The sequence below is a fragment of the Choloepus didactylus genome, chromosome 9 (assembly GCF_015220235.1).
Source record: "Choloepus didactylus isolate mChoDid1 chromosome 9, mChoDid1.pri, whole genome shotgun sequence".
NCBI classification, from domain to species: domain Eukaryota; kingdom Metazoa; phylum Chordata; class Mammalia; order Pilosa; family Megalonychidae; genus Choloepus; species Choloepus didactylus.
In genome coordinates, this window is record NC_051315.1 from 29,135,411 (window position 1) to 29,161,921 (window position 26,511).

The 26,511-nt window shown below is 36.4% G+C and overlaps 1 protein-coding gene across 5 annotated transcripts in view; it reads right to left on the bottom strand.

The window, feature by feature from the left end:
• The window catches only part of LRP1B (LDL receptor related protein 1B), a 1,893,223-nt gene that overhangs the window by 815,051 nt on the left and 1,051,661 nt on the right, over positions 1-26,511 (bottom strand). For all 5 annotated transcript variants that reach the window (XM_037849262.1, XM_037849261.1, XM_037849260.1 and 2 more), the window contains one exon: positions 4,000-4,180. In XM_037849262.1, coding sequence (XP_037705190.1) covers positions 4,000-4,180 — 181 coding nt within the window. The remainder of the gene's footprint in view (positions 1-3,999; positions 4,181-26,511) is intronic.

Sequence of the window (26,511 nt, forward strand, 5' to 3'; positions counted from 1 at the left end):
TGACAATTATTGTCTTACTGATTTCTGTTGATCATATAATAGTTACCCAAGAATATATTTTAATAAAGAAATAAACAAACCTTTATTGATTCTGTAAATGCTTATGAAGCTTTTGACAAAGCATATTTATGAAATAATTTGTCTAGCTGCAAATAGATATATGGTAAAAAATGCAAATAAACCAGTTTTTTTGCTTAAGAGTGCATTATGGTATTTTGAATGGCATTTTCAGAACTAAAGCTTCTTTTCTTTTTCTTTGTTATTGAGCTAAGTTCAAACAATTATTTGGAAAATTAAATTCACATGGTTTCACTTCACTTCTATGGCCTTCCAATCCATTCTCCACAGAACAACAAAAATAATCTTTTCAAAACGTGAATCTGATCATGTCACTTCACTATGTTACCCTTGCACCAAAGGCAAATAGCAAAACTTTCTTCAAGGATGGCAATACTCTGCTTTCCTTCCTGATCACATCTCTAACCACTTTTCCTCCTTGATGGTGACAAGCCAGTCCCACTGTCTTCCTTTCAGTTCCTCTAATATCCTCCTTTTGCCCAACATAAAATCTTCTGATGGACTATTTTTCATGATCAGAAATACACTTTGTTCCTTTCTCCATGGCTGGTTCCTTCTCTACTATCAAATCTAGCTTAAATGATGCCTCTTTTGGCAGTCTTTTTTTTGCAAACTTATGTAAATAGGTTTCTACCTGTTTGATTTCCTGACAATTTGTTTTTCTCCATCACTTTGGTCTGTTGAAATTATGTTGTGTGATCATTTGCTACTTATGTATTGTTACACACACATCCCCCCCTTCCCCCTTGAAGATGGTAGCTCTAGGCATAGCATATTGTTAGGGGAGAAATTTATTTGTGTGCTTATGTTTGTGTGTATGTGTATCTGCGTGCATGTATGCACAAATATAGATTTTTTTTTCAGATTGATGTGAAATTGCAGTATTCTATTTGAAGATCTGTCTGGTAGAAGAGGTATAAGAACCATTCTTTGTAGCTCCAAAGGCAAATATAGGGACACTTGGTGGATAGACTTACAGGAATGTAGATATTGGCTTCCTAGAAAGAAAAATTTTCATATAAATCAGAATGGTCCCCAAATAGAATGAGCTATGTAGATGCTGTATGTTTCAAATAGGAATGGGATGCCTACCTACTAGGGAAGTATGGCAGGGGATTCCTGAATTTGATGAGAGAGATGGGACTAATGGCTGCTGAGTTTCCGTCTAACTCATATGATCCTATGACATACATATCTCTGCCATCTCCCTGGGTTCCACAAAAACATTTTGTCTCTGAAAACATTTACATCAAGCAGAATACTGAGAAGAAAAATGCTATTTTAGAACATATTTGAAAATTCTTGCCGCAGGAGATTTGGACAGTGTGGAATGAATATTTTTCTTAAAACTAAGATTGCCTTGGTTTAAAGGTCAGATAGATGGCTTGGTTTAAAGGTCCAGGAATAGAACAGATAGTTATATAATCCACACATCAAATCATTTTATAATTATACCTTATGAAAACAACACACTGCCTAGGAAGAAGATCCCCTTTATTGTATTTGCAGCCACTCTCAACACAATCCAGTGGAACTGCAATCCAGTGATCTCAGTTTATAAAGTTTATGAAAATGTCAGATGTTTTCTACTCAAACAATTTTTTGTTATGAGTATAGCAAGGTATAAAGAATATCCATTTTTGTGATGCTATTTTTAAGCACTGAAATATAAACCAAGTATGAAAAAAATACACCAAATACTATACATGCAAAATATATAATTCATTCATTTAATTCTGAAATTCTTTTAGGAATTTTCAAATTTCTTTGAATTTATATGTACAGAGTTGCTTTTTTTTCCTAAGTAACAGCATTGAAAAAAAAAAGGAAAATTTATTATCAAGAATTGCACAAAATATTCCATCCTAAAACAAGTAGCATATGCTGTAAGATTATGTCCCTATATGGAAACCATAATTGTATCTAAAATTATGTGGTTGCCACCCCAGACAACTAAGAAGCAGTAGAGTATAATGGCCAATAGTAAAGCCCTAGAAATAGTCTGCCGAGGTTTAAGTAGCTACCCATCCTCTTACTAACTGAATGGTCTTCAGCAGATAACCTACCAGGTTCCTCTTTGTAAAACAGAGGCTTTCAATTAATTCAAAGGATTAATGTCAGGATTACAGACTAGGACCATAGTAACCTATTTAATAAAAAGTCAGGCCCACAATAAATGTACCTAAAAATAGCTATTTTTTAATGGATTAAACTTCAAAAGCCTTTTTTTTTTATGTGAAGTCTTACATTTTATTCATTACTCAGGCAATTTGAAATTGCTGTCCCCTCCCGTTGATTCCAAAGTGATGCAGAATCGGTGATAAATCTAAACTCTTTAACCTCTTAAATGCCACATTATAGACCATGATTGCCAAAAAGAAAATACAAAGCCAACTATCTACTGAAGAAAACTGAGGTTACACAATGTGATGTCTCTTGCAGACCCGATATTTGCCAGGTGGTTTCAGTGCAGTCACGTAAAGGGGGAGCCTTCCTGTGCAGGTGGTTAAGTCATTCCAGTTTAGATTCTTCTCAAGAACGATCTGCCAGCCAGTGCCACACTGGTTCCCACGTTGGCAGGCGCCCCTTCTAGGGACTCAGTGCTGTTACTAGCTATCAAATACTTCGAATATCACCCCAGTTCCTTCAAACCACAGCAGTACCAGCCTGGTGCCTGTATTGATAGGAGCCGTCTGATTAGGCCTCCTGATTTTTTTTTTAAAAACTGCCCTTCCAGAGACATCCACGTTAAACAATGGGGTCCCCAAATGTGCACTCCTTCTCCATGGTGAGGTTGTAATAGACGCCCTTCCCATCTTTATAGGTGCTAGTGACGATCCTCATCCAGTCCTTTTGCCCCATGGATCAACCCATGAATTCCGTACAATCCAGTACTCGGTCCCATTGCCGACACCCCACCCAGCCACAGAGACGATATGGTTTATGAAGAACCCCTCGTTGTATTCAGTGCGGATGCCGCCAGTGTATTTATCCATCTTTTCTGTTGCCATAATACCACAGCTGATGGGGTCGTTTGCGTAGGTTTCTGCCATCATCTTCTCCCTCCCGGACAGGGAGCTGGAGTCGTCCACTTTCCAAAGGGCGTAATTCTGAACGACATGGCACACTTTAAATTCGCTGCATGTCCCACACTGGTTGAACTTGTCACACGCCTGGTCCTTGCCCCGGTAGTTGTTCAGGTCTCATCCGGGATGCCATGGCGGTGGGCGTACTCCCACACCGCCAGGTCACTGCCCCCTCGCAGGAGCTGGCATTGCCACAACCGATGACATTCTGCACCAACAGCAGGGTGGAGGGCCAGGCCCCCTTCCTCTTGATGTTGATCTGATCCGCCAGGGCGCTGGTGCTGCCGTGGGCCCAGCAGGAGCTGCAGTACTGGGGGACGTGCTGGTTCCTGCTGACGCTGGCATAGTTGATGCCTTTCAAATTGTGACAGTCCCAGCTCTGGGGCAGCTCTGACGGGACAGGGACTCAGGAGGTCGGGGACAGCCTGCGCCCCATCCGCAACAGCTGGTCCCCAAGCAGGGGCCGGTAGCAGCTCCGGCCCGGATGGAAGTAGAGGCCAGCCCGGGGCCAAAAGCCTTTTAAAAAGTTAAATTGATTGATTCCCTCACTGAATTGATTATTTGTCTTGATGACAGACCAACATGGAAAATTTTGATGAGTGCCTGAATATATCAATTAAACATATCATTTGTACAAAAAAATCTGTCTCTTACAGTTCAATGTATTTGGAAATGTCTATTTGGTACTTTCTGTAGAAGAGAATATCATTAAATGAGTAAATTTTCCCAATCAGACCATTCATATTAATTTAAATAAAAATTACTACTTCTAGATACATGAAAGTATTTTTTAAATATCATTTTCCTTATATAAAGCGGATGAAATATTTCATACCCATTGACTGGATCCAACACAATTCCTCTGGGATGGGACATCTCCCCCTCTAAAAGAGTCTTCCGACTCTGAGAGGCCTTTTCCAGCCTGGCCACGTTAATGGTTTTCCTCTGCCCATCATTTGTCCAGTAAAGGTTATTTCCAATCCAGTCCACAGCAATGCCCTCCACATTATCCAGATCTGTAAAAAGCAAAAAGAAGAAAGAAATTATACAGAAGTGTCCATGAATTTTTTTTTTACTTAATAAAAACTTTGTTTAATTCCACAAGGTATAAATTCAAATCCTGAATTCTTATCAGTGACTTTAAAAACATCACTATTCCATAGAATACTTTTCAATTTTATCATGAATGCCATTTTATGTAAAGGACAGCCCCCTTCTTCACATGGATTTCTCCCTTCTATATTAATCAGGATGCTTAGCTATTTTAATTGAACCTCAATATATTTTAATTGAGACAGCAATCCACAGACAAAAAAGTAATGAGGGAACAAGGGTGAAAGGTAAGTTCTTAGCACAAATACATAGTAAAATTGACTGATCAGAAGAAAAATCTACAAATAATATATAGCATGCTCAAACTTGCAATATGTGATCTGGGTAATCAGAATAATATCAATTCCTTCTTGCCAGAGGAGGTAAAGTTCCCACAGAAGCACACATCTGAAATCCAGAATAGGCTTTTGTGCAACTTTGAATGCATTATGTCCCCCAGAAAAAGCCATATTCTTTGATGCAGTCTTGTGGGGCAGACATTTTGGTGCTGATTAGATTTGCATGGAAATGCACCCCACCCAACTGTAGGTGCTAACTCTGATGAGATATTTCCATGGAGGCATGGCCCCACCCATTCAGGGTGGGCCTTGATCAGTGGAGCCATATAAATGAGCTGATGGGCAGAGGGAACTCACTGCAGCTGTGAGTGACATTTTGAAGAGGAGCTACAGCCAAGAGGGACACTTTGAAGAAAGCACAGGAGCTGCAGATGAGAGAGAGAGTTTGAAGAAGGCCGTTGAAAGCAGACTCTTGCTCCAGAGAAGCTGAGAGAGGACAAATACCCAAGTGCAACTAAGAGACATTTTTGAGGAACTGCAGCCTAGAGAGGAACATCCTGGGAGAAAGCCATTTTGAAACCAGAACTTCGGGGCAAATGCCAGCCACATGCCTTCCCAGCTAACAGAGGTTTTTCAGGACACCATTGGCCATCCTCCAGTGAAGGTACCCAATTGCTGATGTGTTACCTTGGACACTTTATGGCCTTAAGACTGTAACCGTGTAACCAAATAAACCCCCTTTCATAAAAGCCAATCCATCTCTGGTGTTTTGCATTCCAGCAGCATTAGCAAACTAGAACAGCTTTCATCATGGAAGTGCATGGACAATGAATCTCACAGAATCATTGAAATGCTGCTGTATATTTTAGATTTATTTTTAAAAAGACACTATTACAGGCATCTATAAATACAGGCAGTGTTAAATTAAAGGATATTATAAGCAGAATCTTATATGTATATCTAATTTAAACCTAATTTCAAAAGGAAAAACTGTAACTCTTCAAAGTGATGGCATCTGTTTATAGTCTACTATCACACAAGTGGTAGAGTTGGGATAAAAATCCAAGTCATATAGCTCCCAAAGTAGAGCCTTTAAAATTGCACTTTTCCTATGGTGAATGCCTGGAGCATCCTATCCTCACTTTTTGCCATATTGTAAACCACTCTCCAAACTGCCCACAGGATCATAAAGATAGTTCCATTTTTCTAAAACATGAAAAATTACTATGAATACCCTCTCTTTTTTCAAAACCAGCAAACCTATGTCTCTCCTCCTCGGTAGGAGGGGAAAACTGTAACCTACTGGACAAAGAAATAGGTAGTATTATATTAGAGATAGAACCATGTATCACACTTTACTGGGAAATCTACTTGTATTCCCCTATATACAGACATAATAAATAGTTTACTGTTATCATATTCTTCAATCAAATCCTACTGCCTCTGAAAAAATTAAAATAAAAAATTTTCCTGTGTGACCCCTTCTGCTAATCTGCATGTGCTCTGACTCAGGGAGACTAATAAAACATGGGATTTGATCTAACTGAAAATCCCATTATAGTGAATCAGATATGTTCTCAATTTCACTAAGCTGTCTGCTTCATTACCATCCAATATGAGTAATTTTCGCAGGTTAATTGTGCCTATGCTTAGAAAAAAAGTTTAACTTTGTCTTTATTGACACTTAATTTTACTGAGCACTTTCCTGTTCTGGCATAATGGAAAGAGAGTGGCTGTTTACTCTTTTCTTTGCTATTTATCATAGTCTGTGACTGAATTTCATCTTGTTAGTTGCTTTTCAAAATGTTTTATTACATTTGAAATCTACTCCAGCATGGAAAGACTTCCTTCCCCAATAATCTTCTTTTTTAAAAAAATTTTCCTTTTGATATCTGACTTGAGACCCTTTTTTTTTTTTTTTTTCATATGAAGCAGTTGAAATACTGTCTGGGTTGAAAATGTGTCTCCAACACTTGGGTAAACAACTCGGTCACCCTGTTCCTTAATTTCTCCATCTGTAAAGGAAAGATAATAATAACACCTACCCTGCAGACAAGGTGATGGCACTGGCTAAATTAGCTACTGCATATAAAACACTTAGCATACTGTTTGTAATACAGTAAATTCTCAATGCTTGTTAGTTTTATTAATTTATCAGCATTTTATTTTGGCTCTTTCATTATGGGTACTTCTTGATAGGAATATACAGTTGTTATTTTTTTCTTTTGAAGTGATTGCTCAGGAATTTCTTTGCAATATGGCCAGTGGCAACTTTAACAAGAAATAGTACATGCAGAGTGGAATGAAGAAATAGGAAGAGTGCAATGGAATGGAATTCTGATAAGAAAAATCTGGGAGGATCCAGCCATCAATTGGTTTGTTTGATTTGCCTGTAAAAAATGAAATGCTTGATCAACAAAGCATAAAGTAGAGGTTAGGATCACAAGTTCTGGAACTAGACTACCTAGGCTTTACCACTCTTTGACTCTGAGCAAAGTACTTAACCCTTCTATTCTTCAATTTCCTGATATTTAAAATGGGTGTAATGATAGTTTGCATCTCATAGGATTATTTGGAGGATTAAATGGATTAATATATGTAATTAATATTTGGCACATAGTAAATGTTACCTAAATGTTGCTCTTCTATTATTATTACTATTATTGCTAATTTTATCATTATTATTATATTCTTTCCTTTAGCTACTTAAATAGTTTATTATGACAGTAATGAAACAATTAGCCTAGGGTGATTTTTTTTTGTTTTTTCTGTTTCTTTGTGGGTTTTTTTTTTTTCCCCTTCTGTCTTAGGAAGAATTAGGTGGAACACAAATTTTAAAATAAGGAAACTCATAAAAGGATCTATGTGTAACTTGGAGAGTTTTTAATACTATCTTTAACATCAAGAAGGATTTTTATCTCTTGGACAATTTCTGAACAATCAATCTCTTTCTCAAAATATAAACATTAAAAAGGGAAGAACTGGGAGAGATAAAGATAAGTATATCAGACTGTCTCTGCCTTCAAGTAATTTATAATTTAGATGAAAAACTAAGACATATAGAGCAACAGTTTTATGTATATTTGATTTTTAATTCAAAGGCATTTGAGTTGGAGCCTGATAAGATTAACTGTCAGGAAATCTATGACCATAATTCCTTCAACCAGATGCTCAGAGCCATATAAATGTTTAAGGCACTCAAATGCCAAACAAACATAAGTAATTCTAGAAGTACTCATTATTATCTCAAGAAAACACAGGACTATGAAAATGCAGGAAAGGTGTCTGATAAAGAAAAATTTGTTAGAGTAGATCACTTTGTTTACCCTTGGGTACAGTTCAAGTAGTCTACATTCTGAAAACCAAATTCACTACTCTTAAATAATAATAATTATTCTGCATAATTAATAGCAACAAAGAGCATGCCTTGTTTCTTGAAATCTGGTCAAAATTTCCCTCAGGTTTCATAATACACACATTTCCATTTTTCAATAGGCAATAACTCTCAACATGTTTGTACTTCAAAGAAAGAGAAATTCCAAGAGAATAATGGTTTCTTGTAAACACATTTTAGAATTCATGTCCAATATTTTCCATGCTAAGTGAGAAATGTTAGCATTTATCCATATACTTCAGATAAAAAAACATACTTTTTTATAAGCTCTATAAGAATTTAAGATTAAAATAATTTATTTAAATCTCCACATCAGTTTTCCTTTATAAAACATTGTTCTAGTAATTTAAGAATAACTTTTGGGGACATAATATATGAATAACACATTATGAAAACGACCAACCAACCAAACAAATGAAATAACACACCTCAACCAAAGCTAGACTTGGTAATGAATTGCATGGTTCACTTAACTGAAAAATTCTTGAAGGTAACAATGCTATTTCCTACAAGTGATACCTATCATTAAGGAAACAAGGGTGATTAATAGATAATAAAATTCATCTAAACAAAAACAGAAGGGTGATGCAGATTTAAAATAAATAATTAAAATTGGAACAGTTAAAAATATATTTAAAAATTGGAACATCATTACAGGTCTGATATTTTGATATTATACATTTATGAAAAAGAATAGGATTAAAGTTTTCATGTATTTAAAACTAAATTCCCTACTTATAAAAATGGGTCCAACCTTAAAAAAAGAAAAAAAAAAAAAAGGAAAAAAAGGCTGAGAACAAGTTCTGTTAGATATATAAACTGGAATTCCAAATAGTAATTTATAAGTATTGATGTTTTACAACAGATGAATAAAATAAGGAGTACATTGGAAGTTACATCCCACAATTGCCATTATAAAAACACAGTGCCAAAAAAAAAAAAAAAAACTCACAAAAAAATCACCCCCCACCAAGAAAAAAAAAAAAGAAAAGTGAACAAACACTATGCCTCTATTTTTCCAGTTCATCCTAGTTTATCTATCTTAGCATGGAAATTATTTTTCTGAGCTGGAACGAAGCATCACAAGGGTGTGTTTCTAAGTACAGAATATGGTTGCAAGCCTTAAAGAACAGGATATGCAGCACGCAGATAATGCCGAAGGCCAGGGATACCTCACCTCATCTCAAAGACAACACTCAGACAACTCTCTTGCTTCATATTCTCCTTGTTCAATTAATACTAACTTTATTTACACATTTCAGTATGGCCTGAGGCATCACAGCTCATATATATCTGACATGAGTGAACAAAGTTGATTTAATTAACAGTGCAGCAGTAAACTTTGCCTGATGAATTTTCGTCCTCATGGGTTTCAGATGTCTTTGCCACAAACCAGTTTTCTATCTCCTCTCTCCCTAATGGCCAGCTGAGGCTGAAGATCTCACCCTTGTTTTCATTCCAGCCACGTACTCAGTCATTAGGTCATGGAGGGGTAGACACAGCTACTCTCCATCAGAACAAAAGACCTTGCTATTGTACTCAAAGGGATATACAGAGTGAACATAATGGTCTCATTTTCCAGATGAAGCAGAATATATTAAAACACCGTGGTTACCTACTACTATTAAAAGTACATTGTCAGTTCCAATCTTGAGGACTGCAGATCATCTCTCTATGGCATTTGGATATTTCATCTTTGGTGCAATGAAGAGCAAAAGTAAGAGAACGGTCAGTGACATTGTATGCATCACAGTTAACAGTGAAGTAATCTAAAGCAATGATTAAAATGAAAGCTGTCATGAGCTGTCAAGGACTGAGATTTTACTCTAATTTCAAGGTGGCAAAACATTCTCTTACTGTTTCATGGATTCTGGTGGATGATACAAGACCCTGGGTGAGACATAAAGGACTTTATTACTCATGGTTCAGCAAGCAGCATGAGCATCAGTATATTTGTGTCAGTTCCCTTAGTTTCCAAGATCCACAAGAATGACCAAATGTGCCCATACAGACACCTTCACTCACAGTGGGCTGTATTACAGGGGAAGAAATCTGAGTCTAGAAAATCCAAATATTTTATAATGGACACCAAGTAGGTCTGTCCTTTGCCCTAGAGAGAGACAATATTTCTGCCTCCCGAGGCTATTTTCTATACAAAATTCTTGTAAAGATATTTTAGAACAAAAGTCAATAAATATCTCACTTCAAGACATGTAGAAATATGAGTTACCCATTGTGCCAGTTTGGAACTATTATGGACCCCAGAAGAGCCATGATCTTTTAATCCAATCTTATTGGTGGAAACTTTTGATTGATTGTTTCCATGGAGATGTGACCCACCTAGCTGTAGGTAAAACCCTTTGATTAGATATTTTCCATGGAGTTGTGACCCTGCCCATTCTGGGTGGGTCTTAATTAGATCACTGGAGTCCTTAAGAAATCTGAGAACCCACAGAGAGAGATGCTTGGAGATGCTGAGAGACACAGACGGAAGGATGTTTGGAGATGCTAAGCTAAGAGATGAAACCCAGAGTTTGCCCTGGAGAAGCTAAGAGAGGTCTCGCAGATGCTTAGAGAGAAACTCCCCAGGAGAACCAAGCAGAGAGCTGAGAGAAGCTAAGAGAGACAGAAGCCTAGAGACATTTTGGAGAACACTATTTTGAAACACAACCAGGAATAAAGGACCAGCAGACGCCAGCCATGTGCCTTCCCAGCTGAGAGAGGTGTTCCAGATGCCATTGGCCTTTCTTCAGTGGAGGTATCCTCTTGTTGATGCTTTAGTTTGGACACTTTTATGGCCTTAGAACTGTACATTTGTAACTTAATAAATCCCCTTTATAAAAGCTAATCCATTTCTGGTATTTTGCATTCTGGCAGCTTTAGCAAACCAGAACACCCAACCCATGGAGAATGGTCTCCCAACAAAAGGTTCTGAAAATACCTCATTTAGTAGCATCTAATAAATGAGAATAAACATAGCAAACAAGTTGATGTGCTAATACGATCACAGATAATACGCATTTCTGGATTCCAGGCTACTGTTCTTACGGAAATTCTCTGTTGATTTATACCACTGAGTTTTACCATACCTTAAAGCACACTATCTAGCTAGTCATGCCTGTGAATGGGAATGATTTTGTTGAATACCTCTGGGCAGGGGAAGGACACTGTTCAACTTGATTCTTTTTACATGAAGCACTGAAAGGTATACAACACTGAGGGCAGAGTAACTTCCAAGTTAAGAAAGTCCCTACAGATATGCAATGGGTATATTACTCATTTTCCAATATTCCACTTTAAGTTTTCAGATAATAACAGAGTTCTCATTGTGAATGGGGAGGCAGAAAGTCATTCCCATTTAAGCCCTTTTACTACCCAATTCTGCTTACTTACCAAGAGAGAACAGAGCTAAAATTGTTTCTACTTCTTGAATGCAAAATATCACTGTTATTCTTAGATATTCCCTTTAGTCCTGTGAAGTAGGCTTTAATTTATAAAAATAAAAGTGTTTGGAACCTATTGAATTAGTACTAAATTATTCAATCTCTTCCATATAAGATGAAAACCTATATATTTAATACTCACTTGAGCAATTTAATTTCATAGAAAGTGGCATTTTTATTAGTTATGTTTTCTAATATGTTTCATAGTTTTATACTTGGTCATAAACATGCAAAGAGTTGTGTCATGCCAATTGATGATTTTCACTGAACTTATGAAAGAAAACAAGGTAGCACATACTTTGCTTAAGCATCATGTTTAGTGAAGGATTCTGAACATAAAAATCCAAGTAGAGTTTAAGTCAGTGGATGTAAATCTTCATTACATTTATATTCACCATGACAGAGTACAAATGTTCATCCAAAGTGACCATTCTGGATTTTACCTGACCAAACTAACTTAACCAAAGTGTATTTATTTCAGATCCACAGAAATATCTAGGCAGCAAAAGGAGTCAGAAAATAAATGTGTGGGTGACAGGTAAATGTGTTGAAGGAGTTCAAGTCTTTAATAGAAATTTATCTCACAATGCGGATATTCTAATCCTCCTTGGTCCATAGGTAGTGTTACAAAACTGAAGCAGTAAATTGGGGGAAATATAATAATAAAACCAGGCAGGAAACTACTTATAAAGTTAGTATTTTAGGAGTAAAAGGAGCCTAAATAATCATACAGTTCAAATTCTACCTTCTACAAATAATGAAACAAAGCCCCAGAAATGTAAAGTGACTCATAAGGACCCACAAATAGTAAACAATACGATAAGTCTGGAAATTTGTCCAATGTAAATATTCTACTTTATGTTAACATGTGATCTCCAGAACTGTAAAAGTAAAAATGATAAACAGGAACAGGAGTCAAAAATAAGATAATATAAATACTATCACGTTGGAAGAAGGAAAAGAGTGGAAAATGGGAGGGGAAAGGAAGTGAAGACAGTAAAATTACTGCAGTGAAGGATGCTTTCAGTTTCCAATTTTCCAATCAAATAGACCATGGATGTTCAAGGTTTACACAAGGTTACTGGATTCTTCCACTTTGGTAACTCTTGGTGAATTGTTTAACCTTGTGCAGCCTCAGTGTCATAAATGAAAATGTGAATAATAATCTGCCACATTAGAATTAAAGGAGATAATAATAAACAGAACATGGCTTATACAATCAAATTCTCATTAAATGATATGAAATGATTATTTTCTTAACAAAATATATTTGATGGCTGACAATGTAGAAATTTAACAAATGTATACAAGAAGGTACATAAAATAATACAAATTTTAAAAAAAAGGAAAAACTAAGAAACTTTTGCAGACTTCTTGAGACTAAGGAAAGATTACTAAATTCAATGTGGAAAAACTGCTGACATGTATTGCACTGACATGTATTGTTGGATTTTGATAATAATAGCATGGTTATGTAAGATGTTAACATTAAAGGAAAGTGGGTGGGAGAGATACAGAAACTGTACTATTTTTGTAACTTTTCTGTAAATCTAAAATTAGTTCAAAACAAATTTGTAATGTAATAAAATGAATGGTTTTAGAAATGCATTGTTTTTTAATATATAGAGGATCCAAAGTCTAGAAGTAGCATAACCTATAAGAAAGATAGTAGATAGTCAAAACAATGAGATTAATGCTGTATTTTGTAGTGATTTTGGTATAGTAAGTAGGCAAAATGAATGCTTACATCTCCAAAGCCAAATCATAAAGGAAATGAGTGCAGAATAATTTACCAAAATAACTATATACTATGAAACCATTCAAGGCAGATACTCACCTGTGCAAGAAAAAAATAATTTGAAGAAATGTAAGAAAATGGTATGTTTATCCAGAAAGAGAGATTGGGATAGTGTGTGAAGACAGTGATGTATTGTAGATGTCATATATATTAACTAAAAATCACAAGGTAAACATTTTTCCATTAAAAACCAGGTTACAGAAGCCGAATGAATCATGTGAAACATGGAAAATTTTACAAGATTTCTGAAAACTTATCAGGTATCTTCATTACGAGAACAATTTTAGAAAATACTAAAATAACTTCTCAGATAATAAAATAATAATAACAGGTCTTATTGTTCATTATTTTAGCACACACACAAAAGAATCATTTCTCAGTTATGTTTGGTTCTGTTTCATCTATTAATTCTTATTCTTAAAGTAATGACAGTCCAATTAAAAGACTCATTAATTCAATGAACATTTGTTGCATTGCTACTAATTGCCAGACATTATTCTAGATCCTAAACATCCATCACTGAACAAAACACACAAACATCTCTGACCCTTGATAGTTTACATTCCTGTAGCAAAACAACAAACAAGTAAAATAATCCATGATGAGTACCAAAGAGTAAAAGTAAACAGGGAAAAGTTAGGATGGTTGTCTGTGCTTGTGATTTTAGGTGTGTGATTTCAGATGCAGCAGCCAGGAAGAGCTAACTGACGAGGTGGCATGTGAGCAAGGACCTTGAGGAGTGAAGGCAAGAGGCACAGGGACAAGTTGTGGTGGAGCATTCCAGGCACAAGGAACAGCCAGTGCTAATGCCCTGAAGGAGGACCACAGCCATTGATTTCAGGGGATGAACATTGGAGATATTCATATCGAAGATGAGTCAGAGGGATGTTGTGGGTTTTACAACAGCAGAACAACTTAAATAAAAAGTCTTTTTCCTATCAACTTAAAATGTATTATGTGGAAGTACTTTTGAGGTGATTGCATGTGAAATTCTCATGAACAATAGAGATAACTGGGTCCTTATGTTGATTTGTGTTTATTTCCAGGGTCTTTGTGAGTGTTGGAAGAGGTGGTCCCCAATGGACCTTGAGTGTTTCTGTAAGTTCTTGCTGAGTGTGTCAAACTCCAAGTCTGGTCCTACAGCAAGTCACACAGGCAACCGAGTAGTCAGAGGGACCAGTGTGACTACTTCCTCCATGGTGGAGGGAGACTGGAGATTTTGCTGCTTGCTACCACATTGGCCACTTGCTCAAAAAGTGCTAATCCCTGCATTCCTCTTTGTGGCCCAAACTACTGCTTCTTTAGCATCCATCTGGGACTCAGACACAACTATATTGACATACTTGAACACAACTATATTGACATTCATGCTCTTTGCTGTGCTGAGGAATACATTTTCTTGCTCTGATCCATTAAGTTTCATTGTCTCATTTTCCACTTTTAGCACCTATAGAGTGGTGGCAGGTCCACTCCCTGCTACTCTCTGCGACAGGGTTCCTCTCAACCTTGTCACTATTGACATTTTGGATACAATAATTCTTTGTTGCATAGGACTGTTCTGTGCATTGCACAATGTTTAGCAGCATCCCTGGCTTCTACCTCCTAGATGTCAAGCTGCACCGACCTCACCAGTTGTGACAACCAAAAATGTTTGCAGACATTACCAAATGTCCGGTGTGTGGAGAATTGGGGAGATGGGAGGGGTGGGGCAAAATTACCCCTGCTCTGTGAAGTTGAGGTTCCACTTTGAAAGTGAATGGTATTTCTCAGACTTTTTTAGTCCATTTTGCCATTCTCTAAATGAGGACTTTTTTTTACCTCAAATGAAAAGTTCTTTGCCATATTCTTGGCAAGATTTCATAAGAACATTAAAGCAGGTTTTTGTGCCTAGTTGCGTGGTAAACACAAACTACTATACTTTTTTCAAGCGTGCAATCTTAGAGTCAAGGAAATTTCGTTTAAACTCCACACAAATAAAACACTTTAAAAGTAGAAATGCTAAATGTTTCATGGCTAGTCATAGTAGCAAATATTTTGGAAATATTTGCTTTAGACTGTCATATTTCTCATATACACACACATATCCCTAGATATCTTTTTTTTTAAATGTTAAAAACAGGGACTTCTTGTATGTTACCTGAAATAATACTGAGCTAAAATTTACAATATTAAATTTCTCTATTTGAGACAAATTATAAATACCATAACAGGTAAAATTTCAAGGTAACTTTTTAGAAACAAAATGTGCATTCATTGATGTACAATAAAGGTTTATGAAAACTCATTTTAATAGCAAGGATAAAAGTGCCAATTCTGGCCCAGGAATGCACTGCTATCTTGTGGAAGCACTTTTGTGTGAACAAAAGTAGAAAGCAGATGTGTATTAAAATATTTCCTATGACTATCTGACTATCATCACACATTAAATATGCTAATATCATTCCAATATATTCATTTACATTTTTTAAATATTGCATACTATACTTTAGTACTTCAAAAAATTATAATAGTTCCCCTTATTTGGTTCTTGAGAATGTAAAATGAGATACCATATGTAAGGAACCCAGGAACAACAGTATTTGATAAATGTTAGCAATATTAGCTTATTTTCCTTCTCCCATATGCATATTTTTACTTTACCATCTTTGAGTCTTTTTTTTCCTGCTACTCCCTCTCTTTTCCTGCATCTATCCATTTTCTAAATCCTCCACTGCCTGCAAGGCCAAAGTATTTTCTATCTGCTACACAAATTTTCTCTTATCCTCCATGTAAATTTAACCTAACCTCTAAACTCCTTTAGTACTATATCTGCATCTCATTCCTGACACTTCAAACTTACTGCTTTGTTAAGTTTACTGAAGTGTGGCCCTGCTAACTTTTCAATTTGCCTTAACAAAATATGAGAGCAGGAGAAAAGTATAATTTATGCCTGTAACCCCTAGAACAGGCCAGCATTAAAGGCTAGATAAATATTTGTGAAGGGAAGAGATGAATGAAGAAATGTTAAGTACGATAAATCTGGTCAAAGGAAAGAATTCATACAGAATTGTGGATGTTGTTCCCTGTGTGGCTAGTTTGTTCACTCCAGAATGCTAGTAAAGAATAACTCTCCTATTGTTTCCAAATTATTATCGTTTCAATATTTTCACAGAGTGCCAAATACCTAAAAAAAAAAATTTAATCTTTAGTTTAATTCCTAGATCTTTACAACTATATAGATATTTGGGAGTATAGAAAACAATACGATTTAAAATTTAATTTTGGTATTATAGTTATCACCTACACATCAAATGAGTCTGAGAGAAAATCACACCTATGAACCTACACAGATTTTCACATGAAGTCACATCACTTAGTGAAGCTAAAGCTATATCACACCCTACTGTTGGGCATATGCCATCTCTTCTCTCAGGGACATCAAAAGCAACATTTGGAGAGATGTTTCACGTAAATAAATACACTGGATGATAAAAATACTACTACTTGAAGAGTACTATGCAATGTAAAAAGTTGAGAGAAAATAAAATATTTTCCTTCCTTACCATACTAATTTTAAATGTAGTAGGGAATCTGAGTGCCAGTAATTTAAGGATAGGGAAATTAAATCCAGTAAGAAATAATTCATATTCTGTTACTACAGGGCAGTCCCCATTAATTCAAAGAGTAAGGGGGAAAAGCCCTGAGATTGTTCTGATAGAAAATTCAATACTAGTATCATTCCCAGAATATTCTTAAATTGCTTAATATGAAGCAGATTTGTTTTTCCATAATTAGACTGCACATAGTTTAAAAAAAATTATTTGATATACATATTATATCTCTCTGGATTACAGTTTTTTTTTTTTTAATAAACCTGCAGCATTTTTCTTGTCATATTTTATCTCAACTGGACTACAATCCTTAGGATTCCTGGGAAAAAAGGTGAAATACCTACAAGGAAAACCGCTTCTTCTTTATCTTTTTAAACACTCAATCCAAACTTCACAGTATATTTACTTATTGAAGAAATTACTTATATTAGAAATAATGCCCTAACATACTAAATTGTAAGAGAATTTTAAGACTAATGCTAAAATGAAGGAGGGCAAAGCAATTTGGAAAAAAAAAAAAATCAATCTGCTAACATTAATGAATTACAGCCATGCAGAACTCTGCTTACACTTAAGAGGTAGAAAGCCACAAGAAAACATTGAGCACATAACAAGATAAAGTACAATAATATACAAAATTGTAACTTTTCTTAAGTTTTTCAAAAGTTTGAGGTCCCAGGACAACAAAATGTGAAATCCAGAGGGTGACCGGCCTCTTCCAGGAAAGACAGCACACACGGACTTTCACCTTTGGCAGCACAAAGGAGGAAGAGGCAACTAGCATAAAAGCAGGCAAATTTGTAAAAAGTTAAAATGGTAAAGAAGTCTTAAGGCTGAGTGTATGTATGGAATCCATGGGAAACCCTGACACAGAGGATTCCTTTCACTGGGGTCACAAGAATGGGGCAGAGCAGACCTGGGAGAGAACCCTCCATGTTTCACAGACACAAAAACTCACCCAATTCCCTAGACCCTTCTTCTAACGATGGAAAAGACACTGGGGAAGGGGCAGGAAACCCTCCCAGACCAGAGGCCAGACAAAGATCCACTGCCTGTGAGGGAGGGATGGAAACAAACATCACCTGCCATGAGAAGAGGGGTGGAAAGCCTCCCTTCCCAGTCCCGGAAGAAGGTAAGCTGCCGCCCAGAGCGAAGTGGAAGGCAAAGCCACGTGTCCCTGTGGGAGGGCTACAACCCCTCCCCCCGCCCTCCCGCTTGTTACCCACAACAGGCAACAGTAGTTTATTGCTTGGGAAGAAGGGCAAGAGACTCTATTGTCACTTGTGCCAGAAAAAGGTGCACAGACATTGAAGAAAGAACAGTAGCAGAAGCTGTGTGCTCCCTGGAGAAGTGTGGGAACGGTGCTTGGACCCAGATTCCTGGACTGATACAAAAGGCACATGTTTGCTACCCCTGAGGGTGAGGCAGAAAATTATCTCCTGCTTAAGATCTTCGGAAGATACAAGGGAGAGTTTGCTATGTAGGAGAAGCAGAGAAAGACCTATCTCCAAAGCTCATACACGTGGGACCTAAGACAGACACTGGGCAAAGAGAACAGAGAACATTCCCCCCCTCCCACCATTAGCCCCCACTTAGTAACGCGTAACAGCAGTCTACCACTGAGGGAGGGGCGAAAGTGTGGAGAGACAGAAAGTAAATTAGGATTACCAGGGGATAGGGGAAGGCAGAGTGTGTGTCTGGTGGATATAGAGAGTTTGAGAATAAATTAATAATTAAAAAGAAGAATGTGGAGAGAGACACCTCAGTGGGGCTACCACACAGGGACTGCTGAAAGCGGGATTAGCAGGCACACTCCAGGCCCCACACTAAGTACTAGGTAGTATCAGCTACCGCTGGAGGCAGCTAAAATAAATGTTTTACCAAAGGTAACAATAACAAGTACAAAATCCAAACCCAGCACAATTACTGCATAGACTCACTAAACCCCCCACATGAATTAACTGGTAGAAGAAATATGTTTATTTCTAGGCATAAATTTTACTTATCTGAATCTCTAGTCTTTCTATATTCAATATCCGAAATTCACTAAAAAATAATGAAACACATAAAAAAGCAGGAAAACCAAACAACTTGACATAAAGCAGTCAACACAATCAGACACTAAAATGACCTAGATGTAGGAAACTGTGAATTAAATACACGACTTATCAATATAAACCTACTATAATATCTAAAATTAAAACATATGAAATATTAAGTGCTGGAGAGGACATGGCATAAAAGAAATTTTCATACTTTGCTGTTAGGAAAGCAAAAAGTTTCCAGTCACTTTCAAAAAGAGGTTGAACAGGTTGAACAGTTCTGCAGTTTCTCATAAAATTATATATAACTCTGTATTACTGGGTAATCCCATTTTTAGGAGTGAAACACATGTACACAAATGTCTGTAACAGCTTTATTCATAATTGTCAAACTCAAAACAACTTTAATGTCCATAGACTGGTGAATGAATTTAAAAAAACCTGATGCATGTTTACAATGTAATACTACCCAGCACTTAAAAGAAATTCAACTGATACATTAAACAGCATGAAGAAATCTCAAAGCATAATGCTAAGTAAAGAAAGTCAAACTCAGAAAGCTACACATTATATGATTTGATTTCTGTGACATTTCAGAAAAGCCAAAACTATAAGAAGAGAAATCAGATCAGAACAGAAATTAGATTAATAGTTAGGGAAACAAGGGATCTTAGGGAATGATGGAAATGTTCTAAAACTTGATGGTTGTGGTGGTTACTCAACTGGATACAGCTATCAAAACTCACTGAACTCTACTTGGGGCAGAAAATAAAAATGTATTTGCAAAATCCCCTTGAGGGACTGGGGAAAAATGTGGAAATATTCAACTTCCCCACCTGAGGAATACCTGATAGTCTCACAAGCATTGGGGACTCCCAAATTAGTAAGCCAAGTCTATGATCTTGGGGCCTGCCCTTATGAGACTTCTTTTTACAAAGGAGAAGCTAACCTACATATAATTATGGCTAAGAGTCACTCCCAGAGATCCTCTTTTGTTGTTCAGATGTGGCCCGTCTCTCTAAGCCAATTCTGCATATAAACTCATTACCCATTCCCAACACAGGACATGACTTCCAGGGGTATAAATCTCCTGGACATCATGGGACATGACTCCCAGGGATCAGCCTGGCCCTGGCATTGTTGGATTGAGAAAGACTTCTTGATCAAAATGGGGAAAAGAAATGAAACAACGTTTCAGTGGCTCAGAAATTTCAAACAGAGTCGAGAGGTAATTCTGGAGGTTATTCTTATGTATTATATAGATATTCCTTTTTAGTTTCTGGTGTATCAGAACAGCTAGAACAAAATACCTGAATCTGTTGAACTGTATCCAGTAGACTTGATTCTTGATAACAATTATATAACTATATAGCTTTTCCTGTGTGACCATGTGATTGTGAAAACCTTGTGAGTGACACTCCCTTTATCCAGTGTACAAGCAGATGAGTCATAATATAAAGACAAAAAATACATATATATATATATATATATATATATATATATATATATATATATATATATAAAGGGGGAGATAAGAGGTATGGGATATTTGGGGTGTTCTTTCTTTTATTTTTATTTTTTTCTTGAAGTAATGAAAATGTCCTAAAATTGAATGCATAACTATATGATGATTCTATGAGCCACTGAGTGTATACTTTCTGTATCCCCAGTGTTTATTGGGGCAAAAGGTAAGTAAATGAGTTTGTGGACCAAATGGGGACCACACAGCAGGAATGTAGGCATGGGGATGTCTTGGTTCCAGTGCAACAAGATTGTGCAGCTGGGAACAGGAACCAAAACAATAAGAAGTTGGATGTGAACAGGTTATTCAGAGATACAAGGCCACAAGCATCAAGTTTCATGAACTTTGGCCAAAGGAACTGCAATTGGAGAGATTCCATGTTTCCACAGAAATATCTCCAAATATCTCCTTTCCTCTCTCCCTCCCTCTCTCCATCTCTCTCTTTCCCTCTCTTTCTCTCAATGCCTCCCCCATACTCACATCATCCACACATCCATATCCCTCAAGACAGTCAATTTTAAAGGTCTTCCAGGCCCAGAGAGGCCAGTTTACAATAAAACCAGTTCAAATGAGACCTTACCCACCTTACACTCCTTATCACTCTTACCCCTCTTACCTCTTCCCATAAATGCTGAAAAATGGGTGGACATCAAGAAACTGACAAGCAGGCTGCGATGGGTAGTGAGGAAAACAAATGCAGGACAGAGAAACAGAGAATGAAGTAAATATGCCGACCTTTCCTTTTCCTGGTGGAAAAGCAACAGAGTTGGGGAGAGGGGAAGATTTGATGATAAACTGAGTTCAGAATATATATATATATATATATATATATATATATATATACACACACATACACAGACAATGGCTATTATCACTTCCCAAAATTCCTTCCTAATGTTAAGTTTCATGAGAACTTCCTCAGCTGGCATTATATATATATTACCTGGCCACATAACTTGAGATAGCATTTCCTACTTTGGAGCCCCCAAAGTAAAGTTAGCCAAGATTAATTTATTAAAATTTTTGTTTCCAATCATAATTTTTTATTAACCTTAAGCAATAATACAATTAGGGTTGATTTTAATAATAGTTGTCTTAGGTTAATGAAGGATTTCAAAATAATTTATGTATTGGCAAATAAAATTACCTAATGATAAGGATAATTGAGTAACTGGGTTGAATGTATTTCTTCTATTTTAATTCATGCTGAAAATTGATTATTTAAAGTGTGTAAGAAAATCTACTGATCAGAATATTGATTATGGTAAAAATTATATAAATAATAATAGTATTTCCATGGTACTTTTGAGGTTGCCAATTATTTTTACATTCTCTCTTTTGATCATACCAGCAATCTAACATTTACAATACAATAGACTTCTTTATAGAAGATTCCAGAACTATTCTGAGCTCATTTGTGAGTATGTGCTGTGTGTGTGTTGGTCCATGATTTTTTGTTTATATATGTTTTTGTTGGGTGAAAATAAGTAAGGGGAAAGAAATCTTCATATTTACCAAAAGCCCTTAGAAACTGTCTTAGTTTGTCAGGGCTGCTATAACAAATATCACAGAACACGTGGCTTAAACAACAGCAATTTATTGTCTCATGGTTTGGGACTAAAAGTCCAGTACCAAGATATCAGCAGGCCACGCTGTCTCTGAAATCTATATTGTTCTGGTGGTGGCTCAATCTCTGCCTCCCTCATATGGCAATCTCTTTCTGTCTCCTCCTCTGGTTTCTACTTCCATTCCCAATTTCCTTTGTTTATAAAGAATTCAGCCAGGTTAAGGTCCACCCTTATTCACTTTGTCTACCCCTTGACCGATAACATTTTCAAAGGTCCTATTTACAAATGGATTCACACCCACATCCTGACTCCCCTTAACTAATAACATATTCCAGTATCCTATTCACTAATGGGTTACACCTGCAGGGACAGGGGTTAGGACTTGAACACGTCTTTTGTAGAGGACATGTTTCAATCTTCAACATCTATCATGGCCAATTCCATTTTTTCATGAGAAGTTCTTTTAGAATCCAGATTTCAATTTTCTAATATGCATGTCATTTTTCAGACAAAAAGACATGCATTGGCTGTCTTAGTTTGCCAGGCTGCAATGAAAATGCCACCCAAACTGGTTGAGGCTTAAAAATGGGAATTTATTGGCCACAGTTTCAGAGGCTAGAAGGCTTGCTTCCTCCTGGGGTAGGTAGTATTCAGTGTGGTCAGCAATTCTTGGGTTCCTTGGCTTTCCTAACACATGGTGATGTCCTTTCCTTTCTCTTTCGGTTCCACTGACTTTCTGCTTCTGGCTTCTATTGTGGCTTTCTCCCACTATGCATGAATTTCTACTTATAAAGGACTCCAGTAATCCAGGGTAAAATCCATACTCATTCATTCACCTTAACTAAAATAACACATCCAAGATATTCTTATTTTCCATAGGTCCACACCCATGGGAATTCAGATTAAGATTAAAAGCATGTCTAAATTAGGGTCCGTAATCCAACATACCCCATTGGCCTAAAGTTTTTATCAAATATTCATTCACTTCATGAGAAACATTTACATTTATGAGAAGTGTCTATTTGCAAAGTAAATATGAAACATGTTTCCAGGGCTAAAATCTCAAGTAAATTCTGGGAAAACATCCTATTGATAGTCAACAGGAATCAGTGCATGCAAACAGTCTCTATCTTGGTTCTCAGCAGGAAAACTGTATCCATTAGATTCTCAAGAGTTGCAAACACTTGCAAATCTCTTCTTAACAGTTTTAATTAAGAAATGTCCCAGGAATGACAAATGCATTCATTATTTCCTTTAATGGTCATTCAGAACACTACTACATCTCTCTTGAAGTCTTAGAGCTTGTCTTTATGAGAAAGCTCAGAGTTAAAGAGAGAAAGACAAGATTGATATTCACCTGAAATCTATTAGTAAACAATAAGGCTTGTTCTTAACTTTCAAATGTTTTGTAAGCCATTATCATCATTCACTCTTCATAGGAATTTCATAACATAATTCACTAGTGATATCTCAGCATGTTTGTTTCATCACCATAAAACTAACTTTATGAGATGCTAGAAATGTCTATAAAATTCTGCAATGGTGAATATCACTGAAATCAAGGACAAAAGGTGATTTCTAGGCCCAGAAAATCACAACCTGACCCTTTGGCCTGTGCCATTTGTGTACAGATTACATGTGGTTATAAGGGCTGCCCTAGGGCTGGATGGAGTAGAAGCCTGGAACTGTCCCTGGAGTTTTGAAATGGCCTTAAGCTTGTGATCTGGTGTATCTATGTGATCCAGTGGGTGTGTGTATGTGTGTGTGTGGGGGGGGGGGTTGTTCAAATATTAGAATGATGAATTATGAAATAGTCATTTGATGGCCCAGGTATAATACAATACAGTTTAATACAAAATTGGAGGAATTCTTGGATTCTAAAATCCATGAGGGGCAAATGGAGATGTTGGGGATGGGAGGAGCTGAAGAGTATGGCCTGACCCCTCAGATGGTGAGAAAGAAATCTAAAAAATATGGCACTACTCTTTGATCACATTGGGCATGCTATGAGCAGATGATCTTTAAACATGTCATTTAGAGAATATGCATGGCAGGGAGAGACTGCTTCCCCTTCTCCTTCTTGACTACGCTTTGATTCATAATGTCATAAAGGAGAGCCTACCTTGGACCCTGTCCAAAATTATTCATTAGTCTTTAACTTCATGGCACCTGTAGAGCCTTTCAGTTAAAAGAAGACTCTGGGGTTTGTATAGCTACTCCAGATCTAATGAAGTAGAACTCACTGTAAGAAATATGTAAAGTCAATATAACAAAATGATTAAGAGCACGGGCTCTGTATTTGATTCCTGTGGTGGCTGAAACAATTTACCTCAAACTTTATAGCTTAGAACAAGAGTTTATTCTTTTACAGTTCTGGAGGCCAGAAGTATAAAATCAGTTTCACTGAATTAAATTCAGAGTGTTGTCAGGGCTGGCTCCTTCGGAATCTCTAGCAGAGGATCTGTTTCCTTATGTTTCCTAACTTCTGGAAGCTGCCTACAATTCTTGGCTAGGGTTTCTGTCCTCACATCACTAGCTTCTTGATGCTGTCATCATGTCTCCTACTTCTTCATTTGTCCTTCTTGCCTCTGTCTTTTAAGTATCCTTGTGATTACATTTAGGGAACATCTGGATAATCCGAAATAACCTCCCCATCTCAAAATCCTTAATCACACTTTCAAGTCCCCTTTGATGAATAAAGTAACAGTAACAAGTTCTGGGGATGAAGATATGGATATCATGTGGTGGTGATGGGGGGGAGCATTATTTAGTCTGCCACCGGCTCTAAAATCAGATCACATGGGTTTGTATTTCAGCACAGTTGAAAGATAATTTTCCATAGTTCTCTCACATTGCCTATCTTGGGAGCAGACACTGACTGCCTTTGTTCCAGACTATATTTAAAAGGATGTTAGTAAGTTAAATATCCTATATCCTGTATCCTTAGCAGATAGAGATAGTGTCTCTCTCTGCAGCAAAAGGGCAGGTTTGCTCACAGCTTTAGAAAACAGAGAGAATATCTCCCTCTGGAGCAATGAACAGTTATGCTAACTGTTGGAACAAAAGCTCTGAGCTCCCTAATCTCAGAATTTCTCTCCTGCAACACACCTCATTGCATGTGCAGGTGTCACATAATCCTCTTTTGGGACTGGAGCATAGGAACCTGATGCAAAATTAATGATGCTTTGGCAACTGCAATTGCTGTCAGTAATAAACTATCCTTTGTAGGTCTGACTCAGAAATCTCACGTGATAGTCCAGTATCCATAAAAGAGTAAGCAGGCCAACTTTTTAACTTACAAGTAGAATAAAATTCCAAAACTTTCACAGTGCTTGAAATGCTACATCAATTACAAAATATTAATTAATTATTAATGCACTACTTAACCTTCTGAGTCTCAATTTCCCATCTCTAAAATGGGGCTAATATCATTAACTTTAGGGCATTGTTTAATGGATTAAATGTGATAATGCTCATAAGGAGAGCAATCCTAGTATATGGTAAGCATTCACTAAAAGTTAGCTATTATTGCTATGTTTGCCATTAATTTTATCATAACAAAATAAGGCTGTACCATCTATTCAAAATTAAGATGACACCCAGAAAACAAAATGTTTCATCAAACTTCCACTTAATTATAATATCAAGATCAATTTTGGTATTATTGGGAACATATTTTTTGTTGGAAATTACAAAGATCATAGTTAGCAAGGACTGCAGTTATATAAATCTTACTTTTCATTGTCTTAATTATAGCATGACCTGAAGTAGAAGAATCAGATCTCAGTTCATCCATGCCATAGCAAAAGGAGTGATAATTGTTATTACCTTCTTCAGTACATGTTATCACTATACACCTATTTTGACGAAGACTGGTAAAGAAAGCCTGTATGTTATATAAAATGGTGACCTAAATGCCCAGTTTAATCATGGGATCTATTGAAACTATAGTTTTTTTCTGCTATTGCTGCAGGCATTAATAACTTTCAAACCCAGGAAAAACTCTTTGAGTGTTTTCTTCTAAATTTTAAAAATATGAAACAATATGGAAGATTACTTTAACATGCCTTCTGTTTGGAGATATATACCAGTAGAATTAATTTGTACAGTATGAAAACAAGTACTGCACAAATGGAATACATGCAGTAATAAGCAGAATAGTAAATTATCTTTTGGTATTTTTTCTTTTCACACCAGAAAGATAAATGAATTTGGACAAGTCACCCAAGAATATAAAAGAAAATTCAATCTTATAAAGAACATCTGTCTTGTTTTCTTAGAGGATAGAATAAGTATACCTGCCGAGAATGGCTAATTTAAATTCTCTGACCATCCTAATTTTGCCTCCTATTGACATCTCTGGTCATTACTTTCTATCACAGTGTCCTATTTTACTTTCTTTATAATTCTTACAATTATCTTTTTCATTTATGTGTTTAGTCGTTTATTATCTGTCTTCCACTATTTGGATATAAGATAAATATGAAATTTTGTCCTGTTACTAGTGAATACCCATCACCTGGAACAGAACCTGGTCCAGAGAAGACAGCCCTAAATATTTATTGACTAGACGAATAAATGAATCAAGTAATTAATTAA